Raw genomic sequence first — 14568 nt, forward strand, 5'->3', positions numbered from 1 at the left:
TTTCTCAAGCTTTCGTGCACATCTATTCAAGCTGGATATGAGTACACTGCATGGATGAAACTTTATTTGTTTATGTCAGTTCCTTCATACCCCTCAGAGGGTGAATAAATAATTTATAAAATACTAGTGCACTGAGATTAAAAGGCATGTAGTGACACATACTAAACATGGGTACATGACATAAATAATGTATACATGATATATACACAATGTAAGCAAGGTATATTTACAATATATACTTGATATAGACAATGTACCAAGATGATGATGATGTTGATGCCCACTTTGATTTCCGTTGAAGCAATACTCTTAGGCGGAGTGCATCAAGAGTTACAGTTTGTTTGTAAATGCAGTTTCATTTGACAGGAATATGTAAAACAGAAAGGAAGATGTAATCCACTTCATTCGACTAATTCCTCTGTATATATCCTGTGACATCTACAACAGTCATTATCAATTTTGTGGGAAATAATTGTCGGGGCTTCACATTCAATCACTAATCCCATGTTTCTGCGTTTTAAAAGTCGTGTCAAATAATCGTCTGTACTACTCAATGTTGCAAGAGGGAGATTGTGTCATCTAGATGACATTAGCAACGAGAGTTATCGGTGACACGATTTTCAGGGCGCGGGACACTGTCTTTGCTCTGGAGCATCCCGTTACTTTAAGTTACATTCAAGTTAAAGTTAGTCGGGCAGTCTGTCTGTCTGTCTGTCTGTCTGTCTGTCTGTCTGTCTGTCTGTCTGTCTGTCTGTCTGTCTGTCTGTCTGTCTGTCTGTCTGTCTGTCTGTCTGTCTGTCTGTCTGTCTGTCTGTCTGTCTGTCTGTCTGTCTGTCTGTCTGTCTGTCTGCTCCAGAACGTTCTTTTTTAGTTACTACAAAAGCAAAGAGGCTTGAGATCTACAGAGGAAGTGATTTTTAAATCGGTTGTCATCGACAGCAATTCAAAAACGAATAAAGACGAGAGTGCAGATTAAAATATTTTATTTCTCATATTTTGAAAGAGTATGGGGAATATAAGCAATAGACAAACACTAGTGACAAGTGATCTCTCCTTCAATCCTGTCTGCTTTCTCAATGCTGCTCCACCGCTTTCATTAATTATCATCTTATCAACATCATGTTGCTTAACATCATATCAACATCCTACTGTTTATCATCATATCAACATCACATGATCATCATCATATCAGCATCCTACTGCTCATCATCATATGAAGAATCCTCGTGTCTTCCTGCCCGTGAGGCTGGAACCACGTTGACTTGTTTCGGGGATACTGTATTGAGAGGCATTCCTTTATCGTCAGGGGTTGACCGCAGTCAACCACCGAGTGTGATGCTAGTCGAGCCTTGTGCCTTGTGTCTAGCGAGAATGTTATATAATGTTATTGCTGTGTTGTTCTTGAAAAAATATCCTTGCGCCTGACCGGCTCACTTCTAGTCCGCATCTCAAGTATGAATCTTATTGTGACTTGTTAATGTCTTGACCTTCTCCTTGCCTGTAACCAAGACTACCTTTACCTTCTAGCTGTTATTAATACAATCAACTTCAAAATCATATTGTTTGCATCATCTAAACGGCCGTTTATTTCATACTTTCTAACAAAATCACACTAGAGCTCTTTGCAATTCTTATGGCGATGAATCCACTATTTAAAAAAAGACACCAAAGTGAACAGAGGGGATCGAACCCATCTAATCCAGCTAAAGGGAGAGTGGGGGGAGTGATACTGTTCTTACAGAAAGCCTTGTGACATCATCGTAAACTCGTGATTGACATGGACATAGTATGTAACGTGTGATACAATGTGTACTACAATTAAGAAGTATCTCTATTTCGCTCTAACAATATGCAATAGTTAATATGTTCAATCAAGTTGGTGGTTTTTGCATTGTAGTTATTTAAATGCATTATTAGTCGATTTAATTGTTCCAAGGCAGTAATAAGCAGGATTACATAACATTCACAAATGCCGGAAAGAGGATTGAAGGACTAAGTATGATGTGGCTGTTCTCTCACCACCAGACCAGACATTCTGGCTCCAGTGGGTTGAGGCTGCGTTTCCTGATCTCAACTCTCTCGCCCTCTGCCTGCCTCCTGTCTACTTCAACCGCGTGTCCATGACTAGACAGTCTGTTGGTGAGGATGTTTGTATCCTTCAGTCAGCACCAAGGGACAGCAGTAAAGTCGAGACGTCCAACGATGATTCCATCAACTTCTTCTCAAACTTCCTTTGCACAGCCTAACTTACAGCAGTTACTTCAGAGATGATGCAGCCATTCTGTCTACAGAAAATGTCAACATTTGAACATTTCAATGTAATTTAATGGGGAAATATTGAAATATGATGCATGCGCAGGCAGATTTCTGAGACAGGGGAATTGCTGAACACATGACAACGGCATGGGCAAAGGGAAACAACTGCATAACGAGCAACATGTTAGTCATTTTACTGCAAGGATTTATTTCCCTTTAACTATCAATAACCCCCGATTACTCTATTTCTCGGAGTCAATTTGTCACTGCACACGTGTGTTTGCATGTAAAATGTGTTTTGGAAAATGTGAATGTGATTTATGGCTATTATTTTATTTTTCCTTAGACGTGTGCATACTTTATAAAAGGATCATTTGACATTAATAGATTTAGACACATAAATACTCGAATCTGTGCTTCTGTTTTATACATGCTGGTGCTCGGTATTTCAAAATTTAAAAAAATAATGACAAGATATGAAATCCACTCACTAAGAGAAAAATTGGTAGAGACTTGTGCAAGAATTGCATTTTGTCATGGTTTTATCATTTACACTTATGGCTTATTTGATACTGTTTGTTGGGTATTAAAGTAAATTGTCGCCTCAATAGTAAGATTCTTGATTTAAAAGACACAAAATAATTTACACTGTGGAACCTGGTTTAGGGGAGTAAGTCATCGGGGAGGGAATCGTTTTCTTTACAACTGGAGAAACCGGAGTCATTGCTGATTATGACGTGTCTAAAAGTCTTCCAGCGATAAAGTAAGTATATTCTGATGGCAACAAAATGCAAATACCATACAAGGGAACAACCTCTCCACCTTTAAGCAATCAGGACACACACACACAGCGTGTCTTTAACTACCTGTGAACACGAGTAGTGTTGGTGACTACGACTTCATCACTCTGATAGCAAAGTCACGCTGAAGAAAGCAGATGTGCATGAGCAAGTTTACACCCTTGAGTAGATGATGGCGGTGATGATGATGATCTTGAGTAGAAAGTATTGCCAGCAGAAGGCATGTAGCTGTAGCCACGTCGAGCTGATGTCGACACAAGCTGTTCAACTTTCTACACTTCCTCGCAAGACTAGTAACTAGTATAATTATAAACAATAACAAGAACAAAAGAACAAGAAAAAAACAAAAAATATTCAAAAGATCATAGGTCTTCTAGCACACAGAGGATGTGTGCAGTCGTGAAGACTGTGACTTATTTTAGCACCGTACTTGTCAGTGCCTAATTCAAATTACAATTAAAATAATTATGTCTGACCTCTAAAGTTCAACAGCGAGAGTCTCGTGATCAGTGGACTCACGTGATGACGTCACTCTCAGCCTCATCATGGAACTGGAAACCGGCCGCTGACATCGTCCTCACTAAACACAAATAAAAACTGCAGTCATGCCGGTGTCAAGTCCCTTCATGAAGCGTGTCTTGCTGACCTGGAGCACACCATTCCTTCTTCTCTTTGTTTGTTCTGTAGGTAAGAGAAATACCTTTTGCTTTTCTGTCGGTTGATGACACTTGGACAGGACAGGGTCGGTCAATCTGCACTCATTGTAGCTTTTGAGTTCAATTCAGTTGTTTAATACTAATTACTTGATGTTGTAAGGCTTTTGTCTGACAAATATGTTCGTGATGACATTGTTGGCATGCTTTACAGGCAGTTGTTCCACCGTTTGTCTTCTGCATGTTGCGGTTATGTCGAGATCTAACGTTTCTGATCTATCCTTCTCCGAGATTTCTAGAATCGCGACCTGACATAAACACGATGGTAGCACTTACTGCTTGTACTTCTTAGTCTTTTGGTGTTGTTTGGAACAGTTTATAACTATGGCCATTGTCCAAGCTGTAGTGTTCAACAACGGCAATAATATAAGAAGAAGGATGATGATGATGATGATTTTCTTGCAGATGTTGTACCTACAAGTGTCTTCAGCATCTCGTGTTCAGGACAAGACTTTAAAGAGAAATCAAGCAACGTCACGTGTGTACTGAACAAAGCTGCCATACCCAGCACTTGCTCCATTGCTTCGTCTGTAGTTGAGATTCAGTTCTGCTCCACATCGAGAGTAGGCATGATATATGTCACATACAGATGTGACGACGTGTCCTCATGCCCTGATGCTAGTTCAGCAGCAGAACAGTGTCACTGCTTCACTGAAGACAAGAGCTTCACTACATATCGCTTCTTTTTTATTTCCTATAGCACCGAAAATGAAGTCGTGTGGTGCTCCATAAGATGCTCTGACGGTTTCAGAGATCAAAAGCGATGAATGCGATTTCCTCGCAATGGGTGAGTTTTGCTTATTAAGTTACACCCGCTCACACACACTCTCACTCTCTCTCACACAACACGTACACACACACGCACGCATATACAAACACACTCATTATGTTATATTGCTTAACTTTTGGTGACGTACCTGATTATATGAAAGTAAATTACACGATTATATAGTAGACTTTTAGTTAACTAGTACCCAGGATTTGTAGACATGAAGTTTCTTATTGTATGAAAAATGCTATAAAATTATTATAAAACCTTTCCATAATCTCTATGTTGATGTAAATTAAGACACAGGTAATGTAACATTGTTGTTATAAAACATTTACAGCTTTGTGTATGTATATTGCAATTATAGTTAAATAATTATTCAGCATCACTAACACCATTCACACACACACACACTTAACACAAGAGTGGGTTAGAGAGTTTGTTGTGTAGACCTCAGTACATCTCAGTCTTGCTCGCTCATGTCTGCTAGAAATGGATTTTAAGGTCTTTTTCTTCATTTAATCCAGGTAGTTTGAGTCTACTGTATTTTGTATTTACTGTATTATTGTACACTGTCATTTCTTTCTTGTTGTGCATTGTTTACCCTTTGGGTGTCGCTGAAAGACTATAAAAAAGCTGTGAAGTTCGTACGATGAAGCAAGATTCTCTCACAGCGATGACTGTTTCCTCTGCTGGCCAGATTGTTGTCTGTAAACATTGCTGTTGTCTTCCCGCCATCTTACTAACTTAAGCAGTGATGGATTTCGATGTCTCTCACGACAGAACCCTAGCATTCACTGGCCACCTTTCACTTTTCTCACTGTTCATGAATGTATGGCAGATCGTCATGAACTGGCCACGTTTCTGTACAAAATGTTGTCGTTGTATGTACACCCAGTAACCTAGCGATGAAACAAGAAAGATGAAAATGATTATTTTTTTTATTTTATTTTTCACCAGAGGATGATCATGATTACTATATAGCAGATGACATTGATGATCTAGAAAAGGCGAGTGAAAAAAATGAAAAGGAGCGGAACAAACTGTTGACTATTTTGATTCCACTCATCACGGGGACCACCATGCTGATGTTAGGTGGTGAGTGAAATCATTTTATTTATACTGTATATATAACCGTCTGTATATCTTCATATTAATTACAAATAATCACGATTTGTTAATTATGAACTTCCAGCTCCTCCTAAAGACGATAAGAAAGCAAAGTCTGTAACGGTAGACAAAGAGGTGGTTCATTGGGCAACTTGGGATGACACCCCTGTTACAGACCTCTCCCCTCGCCTCCCCCCACTGCCCTGTGGGAAATGATTGGAAAGATGTGAGAGAGAGAGAGATGGAGTGTGGGCGCAGTTGATGTCTCCTGAAGAAAGTGAGTGACATAATATGCAGTCTCAACTTATTATTTGGCCAACCACCCCTCCTGCCAGAATAGATTTCCCCTTAATTATGGACCCCCTTCATCCCCCCTATTGTCTTGCCCTCTCCCTCGCCTCTCGCCCAACCGATGGAGGAATGGCGGTGAGACAAGGAGTTGAGAATGTCCATGTCACCTGTCAGTGAAGGGAGTGAACTTAAGACAAAGACGCTGCTCCTTCAATCTGTCTCATGAGTGATACTGTGACTGTGGTGTGTTGCAGCTATCGCTGTGTGGAAACAATCTAACCGGAGTGGAAGGTAAAAAATAACTTGATGTTTGTCCGATAACAATGTTATAAAAGAATCTGCTCGATGAAAGAAAGGCTTGTAGAAATTGCTCGCCTCAAATGGATTAATGGCTAACAAAAAAACAAACAAACAAACTTTGAGACGTCTGCAGCCTCCTGTGATGTTAATATTGACCTTCCAAAGTCCACATCCGGCAGTACTGTGCGGTATTTTGATAAATTTCATTTCCAAACAAGTAGCAGCATCGTAAAAGTGAGCAAAACTGTTCTAATTTATCACATGAATATTGTGGATATTATTAGTATCTGTCAATTTACTTAACAAATTTCGTGGATATTATAAAATGGTAGTCAAGATACTTGTAATGTATTAAAATGTGGATAATGGATGATGTTTAAATCTGTGAGGGCTTTTTACTACTGCAGTGGAGTACAAGGTGCACAAGTTGTGACAGTAAGGTAAGTAATAATAGTCTTAATAGTCTTCCCTGTTTCTTTGGTTCCTCGGGACTAGAAGACGTGCAGGCAGATATCTGTATGTTCAGACGGAGGGAAGGTACAGAGGGTACATGGATAGGCATGACGACTACAAAGTATATATATATATGACAGACAGACAAACAATAAGAACCATGCATTGACTGAAGAGTTCTCTGCTTGAGAATTGCCTTGTAAAAAAATTTTATTGATATCACTTGTCCTGCCATTGCTCCAAACTTCTCTTGCCCTACACTCTAGTCACAACAGTTCACTTTTCGTCTGACCAGCGGACGCTGTCTAACTCTGTCAACAAAACAATGAAGTATGGTCGCTCACTTTTTTTTTTTTTTAGTTATGGTACAACATCTGATACAATTTATCACCTGCTGTCCTTCGACTTCATGGGACAGAACGCTGTTTCCTCACTGACCCCACTGTACGTCACCTGTCCACACCTTGATGTTGACACAGAATGTGACAGAGTCCTTCTTACACCCTCTCTGTCGCTGGTCCTCTTACATGGAGCGTAGTGCCCCTCCATATTCCTCCGAGACCTGCTCTCTTCCTTCAAAACCTCTGTTAAAACGGACCTTATTCTCCTTTTATAATGTGTGTGGTTATGCTTGCGCGTGTGTTCATGTGTTCTTTCACCTGTAAATCATGGATTGCTGTATCAAGGTTGTACACTTTATAAAAACCCGATGACGACGATATCATCATCATCATCATCATCATCATCATCATCATCATCATTAGACTGCACTGCATAGTACACTTTGAAATGACCTGTGTGAGACGCTACTAAAGTGCAGGTTATTTAACAGCTTGTCTTTATTCACACCTGTCTGACGTTTTGTGTATTTACCTATTGCAGGGAGGTTTTACCTACACCAGGAACAGAAATGCAGTCAGCACCAAGCCAAGCCAGCCCTCAAATCTAGAAGTGAAAAACCTCAATAAAACGGTGCAAATGTCATCGGAGTCGGAAATTTAGGAAATGAATGGCAAGAAAATTAAGAAAACCTCAAGGACAGCAATGATCACAAATGAAGAACACTTCAGTTCAGAAATGGAGAGAAACTTTGTTGCTTTGGCAATGGTACAGCATGCTGAACATCAACCTTACTAAGCAATGCTACAATTTAAATCTCTGTTTTCACTGACCATAATTCGGTTAATTTGTATAATTATTTGGTTATTCGTCTTGCTTCTCAACACTTATTTTGCAGGCTGACTTATCAGAACATTTCTACTTAAGTTCCTCAAAAATATTAACCGTCCTATCATCATAATAAGCAGTTACAGAAGTGTAATCTGAATAAAATGGTTGTTTCAAGGCCGGTTTAGTTCATTTTGTTTGCTTTTATGAACAAAATTAATTGGAGTGTCACGTTTAGAATTTTAATTTTAAACTTATTTTGATATGTGAGTGCTCACGCCACCTACTCTTCTAAATTTGCATTAAACAGTTGTATTCAACAGTTGTAGCCAAGGTACACAAAGTGTAGGCAAGTGTAACACGGGTACGCATGGTGGGTACAGGAGAAGTGGGGAGGGGCAAGGTAGCAAGCTGTGGGCGGGGCCTAGAGATGGAAGCAAAACACTGAGATGTAGGGGGACGATGAACGGAGGGGTGGAGACTGTCATGGTGGCAGGTGAGGGGGTTCGAGGGAGGCAGCAGAATGGGAGGAGACTGACCCCGGGTGGTGTGCAGTGAGCGAAGTGTGTCCGACCACACAGACGGCCCGCCAGTCACACGACTGTATCACGGAGGTCAGGGTCACTCAGGTGACTGTCCAGGTGACTGTGTCACGTGCGGTCGTGAGGTGGCCAGCTTCCTACACAGTCTCCGTGTTGGTGTTACAGGTAGGTGTGGGTAGAGTGTAGTGTAACGCATGCTGACAGCAAGCTTTAAACAATGTTGTGTGCTCGTCGTCGTAGTCATCATCATAGTTTTCTTGGGCTCCTCTTCCTCTATCTCCTCCTCATCATCATCATCATCATCATCATTTATCGTCATCGTTGTCGTCGACCTCATCAGTCGAAGACTCTCACAGGTTACTTAGTGGCGCAGATAGAATGACACAAATATATGTTTGATACATGGTTTTTATTGACTTGATAATACGTGAGTAGCAGTAGAGATTTGTAAAAAATTCGAAATTGAACATTGCAGTCGACATGATGCTGATTAGTTTCGAACAAATAAATATTTTTGTCGTCTCATGCATACCCGAGGAATATCTTTTTGTCGAAGTGAATACATTTGACTATCAGTAGCTTCTTTCTTGCTGTTTGTTTGTTGTTTGTTTGTTTGTTTGTTTATTTGTTTGTTTGTTTGTTTGTTTGTTTGTTTGTTTGTTTGTGTGTGTGTGTGTGTGTTTGTTTGTTTGTTTGTTTTAAAGTTTCTCGCCTGAATAGTACGTGTCTCAGTTCCTCGGACCAGACTAAGTCTGTGTAGTGGTCTGTGTAGTTGTATCCGTCTGTAGGAATTCCCGCTTTGCCAGTGGATGTAGTGTGGCATTCGCCGATATGTTGATAGCTTGATAAGATTCTTATTTTTTCTATCCCTAAATAATAAACTTTGTCTGTATTAATATATAATATAAATATACTACTAGAAGTACCTTTCTTGTTTCAAACCTGTTTAAACCTTATTTTATGACGTGTGTGTTTAGTGTTTGTTTTTACTTCAAACCAATGTATATCTTGTTTTATCGCTGTTTCTGAAGCTGTGGATCCAAACCAAGCTCTCAAATGGATTCAATCTCAACCTTTCAAGCAAAAAATGAAGAATAATGAATAAAATTGTTCATTCTAAAATACAAAAGCTTAATATTGTACACCATTTTCTCTAAAGCAGCATACATCAGCTTTGTCTCTACCGTATTTTTGAAATTTAAAAAAAAATCATTATTTCTTTAATTGTTCTTCGGCTACTGTCTCATTCTCGGTGACTGAACATGTCTGAAGTTTATACTTTTACCTGTTCAGCTCTCGTCTCCGCCCGCTGTTCTTTGCACGTGGCATCTGTTTACAGGGAGGACTGCCTTACCGTGACACCGTAGCTGTTGGCTGGGCGTAAAACACCAACCCCTTCCCTTCCCCCATTATCGTCTTCTGAGTCCTCGATGGCAAGAAACTACAATCAGCTTAACAATGGCTGTTGTCTGGGATCAGCCAGGTCAATGATAAACTAAGCGTCAAGCACGACAACCTGTGAAAACAGCAAAGTACACCTGTGAAATCCAGGTACACGTGATAAACCGTCAAAGCCGGGTACACCATGTGAGCCTGGGTTGAGGCAGGTATAACTTGTTAGCCCAGGATTAAGCTCGATAAAAAGTGATAAACCTGTGACAAGAGATTTACACTGTCACACTGTCACAAGTTATAAACCGGACTATGACAGGTAAAAGTAATAAACGTATGTCGGGTAAAGGTAATAAACTTATGATCAGCCAGGTGAAGCGGAATGAAGAGAGCGTAAGTGTCTGGCAATGAGAGAAGAAATGGTTACATCTCTCTCCAGATGTTTGTCAACTCCCAGCTGCGGTCACTGTCATTGTCACCAAAGAACTCTTGCTTCACTCTCGTTCACACGATAACAAACCCACTGACTACACGATACGCCGCCAATACTTCACACATCCGTGTCCCCAGTCTATCTCTCGTTCTTTCCAACATTATATGTATACTTAGTATAGTTTCAACTTATTATCTCGCCCTCTGTCCGCCTCGCCCCACATAACCTCGTATGTCGCCACCCTCGCCTCTCGCCCAACATTTGTTTTGAAAGCTTGATGGCGGGGAAACAGTTGCATGCAGCTTGTCTACTGCCTGAAGCACACACAGCGAACTCAAGCATCAAAGGTGAAAATCATGTGGAACAAACCTAGGAGCACAGAAGATGTCACGTACATAACACGTACCTAACACGTAGATAACACGTACATAACACGTACCTAACACGTAGATAACACGTACCTAACACGCTACATTGCACATAACCAAACATTTGTTCGTGTGATCATTGTTCTGTCGCCGCTAAAACTCTGTAAACAATCGTCACTGGCATTTTGTGATCACTCATTTCTTTTGGTTCAATCTGTTTGGACGGTAAACAACAACAATCTCCCATCTCTCTCTCCCTTCCTCGTTTTCTCATATATTATCCTTCTTTAGTTCATCTACAAGTGTACTCACTAGCACACTCGTATTGTAAACATTGTTATCAATTCAGCAAAATAAAAAACAAACAATAAAATAAACAATAAATAAAACAGTCACTCAGACACATCTTCAAGCAGACATACCTGAACTTACACTAAAAATGCTTCGCATGCATTAAAAACACTTTTGTGGTGTATACCCGGGTACATCTGTCATTAACATCAACCTGTACCCGTCTACAGTGTGTCGACAGGTAAGTACCCGGTACTGACGTTAGCAGCATGTCAACTACCCGTGAGACCATCTACACTCAGCAATGTGTAGGACTGTGTGTACTTCTCTCGACTATTACGCATCGTACCCTATCCACACAGTGTGTGGGTGTGTATGACAGTGTGTACCCGTCAGCAGCGAGCAAACCGTCTCTTTGATGAGCTTCCCGACGTCAGACGAGCGTCACGTGCTGATGAACAGAGAGTGTCGGGAGGTCACCACGCGCTGTATTTTTTAAATAGTGAACTGCTGGTCTCTAGTCTGACCTTTGACCCTGCGCAACGTCTGTACTGCGTGTGGGAAAGGAAATACTGACCTACTAACCCTCAAGGTAACTGTTTTGCTAATTTTTATTTATTTTTCGTTGTCTTGTATCGTAGCTAGACGAAGACGCTTAGTTCCACCCAGGTGACCTCCACCCGGTGGAGTATATGTTGTCTTCCAGTCTGATTATGGGCAGGTGTGACTACTCTTGCTGTTGTCATTAGTGTTGATGTGTCATCCACCCCAGTGTTAATAACCACCTTTACCCGCGGATCAGCGTATGGGTACCCCCGGGGTAAGCTACGAGTGTTGTTGACTCTAGTTTGCACCCGTTCAGAAGTCAGCAGTTGTAATTTACAATAATTCAGGATGGGACGCTGTTGATGGCTCAGATGTTGGTTGATGACCACATTATTCGACACATTTGTCGGACTTTCTTGAAACTGATAAAAAGTTTGTCGGAAGACACTATGACATGATCTCATGAAAGGGGGAAGGGTAGGTGATGCATGATACTTTAGATGAATTGATGGCTGTTTGTTGGTGCTAGGTGTTGCAAATGTTTGAATGAGCTGCTTAGCCTTAGAATCTCTGAATATTTTCTGTACAATGATGTATAAGGACACTACTGTTCTCCAACAGACATTCAGGCCTCGTCTTTGGATTTCGAACCCGTACTTTGTCTTCATGGGGGTTAACTGTGTATTTCTGCTTTGAGGGTATGTTAATCTTTTGGTAAATCTTTGTAGCACATTGATTCTTGCGTTGTTTTTGTGTTGTTATCATGAAAATGAAACTAAACATATATACAGTCTACGGGAAGCACATTGGCATATATATATATGTGTGTGTGTTCAATGAACAAACACGTTCTATCCTAGACTTATATGGCAACACGAAGTGTTCTGTCACACTGTACCTCTTGGCGTCATCAGTGTTTAGGGTCGGGTACCCAGGGTACCATCAGCTGTCAGCAGTTTGTGTACACCTGTATGTGGGTACCTTTTGATGTCGGAAGGAAAGTCCAGTCTCTTCACGAGCGATTGTGAGCCTGTATGTGCGATTTGCCAGTGAGATAAAACATCTGACAAGTATTTCACACAGTCGGTGGCTGGCGCACTCAAGGAATCCCAGTTGTCATGGAATCGTGTCTCACTTTGGCCTGATGCCTGTCGCTACCCTCGCCTGCTCCAGTCTCGCCACTAGTATCTCTCGAAACCTCAGGACGGAGGAGTCGGTTATTTTGGGCGTGTTGCACGTGTCCCACACATGAGGACACACCCTGTAGTGGTGTAGAAGGATTTCCTCCTGAGGCAGGTTGTATCTGCTCAGAATAAAAACAAACAGTTTATATGTTCACCCTGCAAACAGCAGTTACATACTAAAATAACATAATATCAAACAACAAACACAACAAACGTCCTTCAAGCCCTAAACTGTCTCACTGAACCTACCTAACACAGGAATGTAAAATATTTAGATACATAATGAGACATAAGTAAAGGTATTCATGTACCTAGAAAGTACTTACGTCCGATAAGGTGAGCGGGGGGTAAATGCGTGGGTGCGTGCTTGCGACACTCGGTTGGGCAGGTACACATACTTCTTGCACTCCCACCTGGGCGGCGTACTGTTGAGGTACCTGAAGATGGTGATGTCGCTGTTGTTGTTCTCGGGGCCCCAGTCGTAGACAAAGAACTCAGTCCAGAAATAGAAACCAGCAGCATCCGGGTAGACCTGGCAAAGACCAGCCGCGAGCAAGTTAAAGTGGTTAAAACCAGTTCCCACTTGATTATTACAGATAACTAACTCTTACACCGCTGATACCTATCACCTACTTCTAATTCCTAATTCTACTGAGTTCACTAGGTTACTGATGACTAAAGGGAGAGTAAAGGGATTTTATGTACTTGAGCCACTTGACAGCGGATGAGAAACACACACGGTGAAAAAAGTTCTTCTCCTTCACTCGAAATAATCAAAAGGGAAGGAAAGACCCACCCCACCTCCTCACACTGCGGCGAACAGGGTGCAGGCCCTGTATTGTACCCGCTATTTACCCGGGTGGCGAGGTCTGGGAAATGGAAGGAAGTGGAGGATGGAGGGAACAAAACAGCGGTACACACTGCCCAACACAAGCTCCCGCTACACTATCATTATTATTCGTCAGAGCTCTGCAGTATCAAGCCCACAAACCGCCCACATGAAGCTCTATCACGCCCACATGAAGCTCTATCACGCCCACATGAAGCTCTATCACGCCCACACAGGTATACTCACCTGCAGCTGCTCCTTGAAGAAGGTCTTGAGGTCGATGTGGCGAGCCGGGATGGCTATCTCGTCCATGTCGTGGCCGAGGACGAAGGTGTAGCCTGCCAGGCGCTGTCTGCAGTCCAGGATGGGGAACGTCTCGTCATGCGAGGCCTGCTGGGCCACCCAGTGACCATAGTCCAGGCCGCGATTATAGGCCGCCCTTCCCACAGACAGGTGATCAAACAGTAATGATCAGCCTTCACTTACAGGGCTAACCTCCATACAGAGTGCTAAAGACAACCATTGCACAAACCCGGGGTCAAGGGCTAACAGACGAGCCATAAAATGATTCATCAACGATTAAATCTCAAAATTTAAATTTAACGCTGGTGACGTAGAAAAGGAAATATATCTACTGCTCATGTATGTGCCAGAAATAGACCTGCACGTACCCACAAATACAGTGAGCATCGACACAATAGAGAAAAATATAGAAATGTGGGATGCTTGTTGGAGACTGTTGACAACCTAGCTGCTGACACGGGTGTGAGGGTGACAGTGACAACAGACATGGCGACGAGCGGGTAGGGGTAGATGAAGGGTGGGGCTGGCTCACCCGGTAGTTCATAAGGTAAAAGGTCGAGCAGGCCCAGGTCCGTGTAGTAGCGAAAGACCTTCTGGATGGGCTCAGGATTGTGGAGGTCCATCAGCTGGATCTTGTCCACGCCCAGCAGCCGCTGCATCTCGAACCACTCCATCAGGATGTTGGGGTTGAGCTTGTCGCCAAAGGAGGCCTGATAAAGAAAACGTGTCACGGCTACAGTTTCACAGATGCACGGGGGTTTAAAGGCAACCATCGAGAAAAATGTCATGGCTGCTGATGTCAAGACAAAAGTATAGAGTCC

At 41.9% G+C, this 14568-nt stretch overlaps 1 protein-coding gene across 1 annotated transcript; it reads right to left on the reverse strand.

The window, feature by feature from the left end:
* Window positions 1–8791: 8791 nt before the first annotated feature.
* LOC112574699 lies at window positions 8792–14520 on the reverse strand. Its single transcript, XM_025255928.1, has 4 exons — window positions 14192–14520; window positions 13691–13883; window positions 12942–13147; window positions 8792–12734 (listed from the first exon to the last, which is right to left on the reverse strand). The coding sequence occupies exons 1-4, from the start codon at window positions 14518–14520 to the stop codon at window positions 12563–12565; spliced, it is 900 nt and encodes a 299-aa protein (XP_025111713.1). The 3' UTR covers window positions 8792–12562.
* Between the last annotated feature and the right edge of the window lie 48 nt (window positions 14521–14568).

Source organism: Pomacea canaliculata, linkage group LG11, assembly GCF_003073045.1.
Source record: "Pomacea canaliculata isolate SZHN2017 linkage group LG11, ASM307304v1, whole genome shotgun sequence".
NCBI classification, from domain to species: domain Eukaryota; kingdom Metazoa; phylum Mollusca; class Gastropoda; order Architaenioglossa; family Ampullariidae; genus Pomacea; species Pomacea canaliculata.

Excerpts from the sequence above, each read along its gene's own strand:
- LOC112574699 (XM_025255928.1), bottom strand. The coding sequence starts at position 14,520 with ATGGTTGCCTTTAAACCCCCGTGCATCTGTGAAACTGTAGCCGTGACA. Across the intron at positions 13,148-13,690 it reads TCTTCAAGGAGCAGCTGCAG|GTCTACCCGGATGCTGCTGG; the intron begins GTGAGTATACCT and ends GGTCTTTGCCAG. Across the intron at positions 12,735-12,941 it reads CCCCGCTCACCTTATCGGAC|ATACAACCTGCCTCAGGAGG; the intron begins GTAAGTACTTTC and ends TATTCTGAGCAG.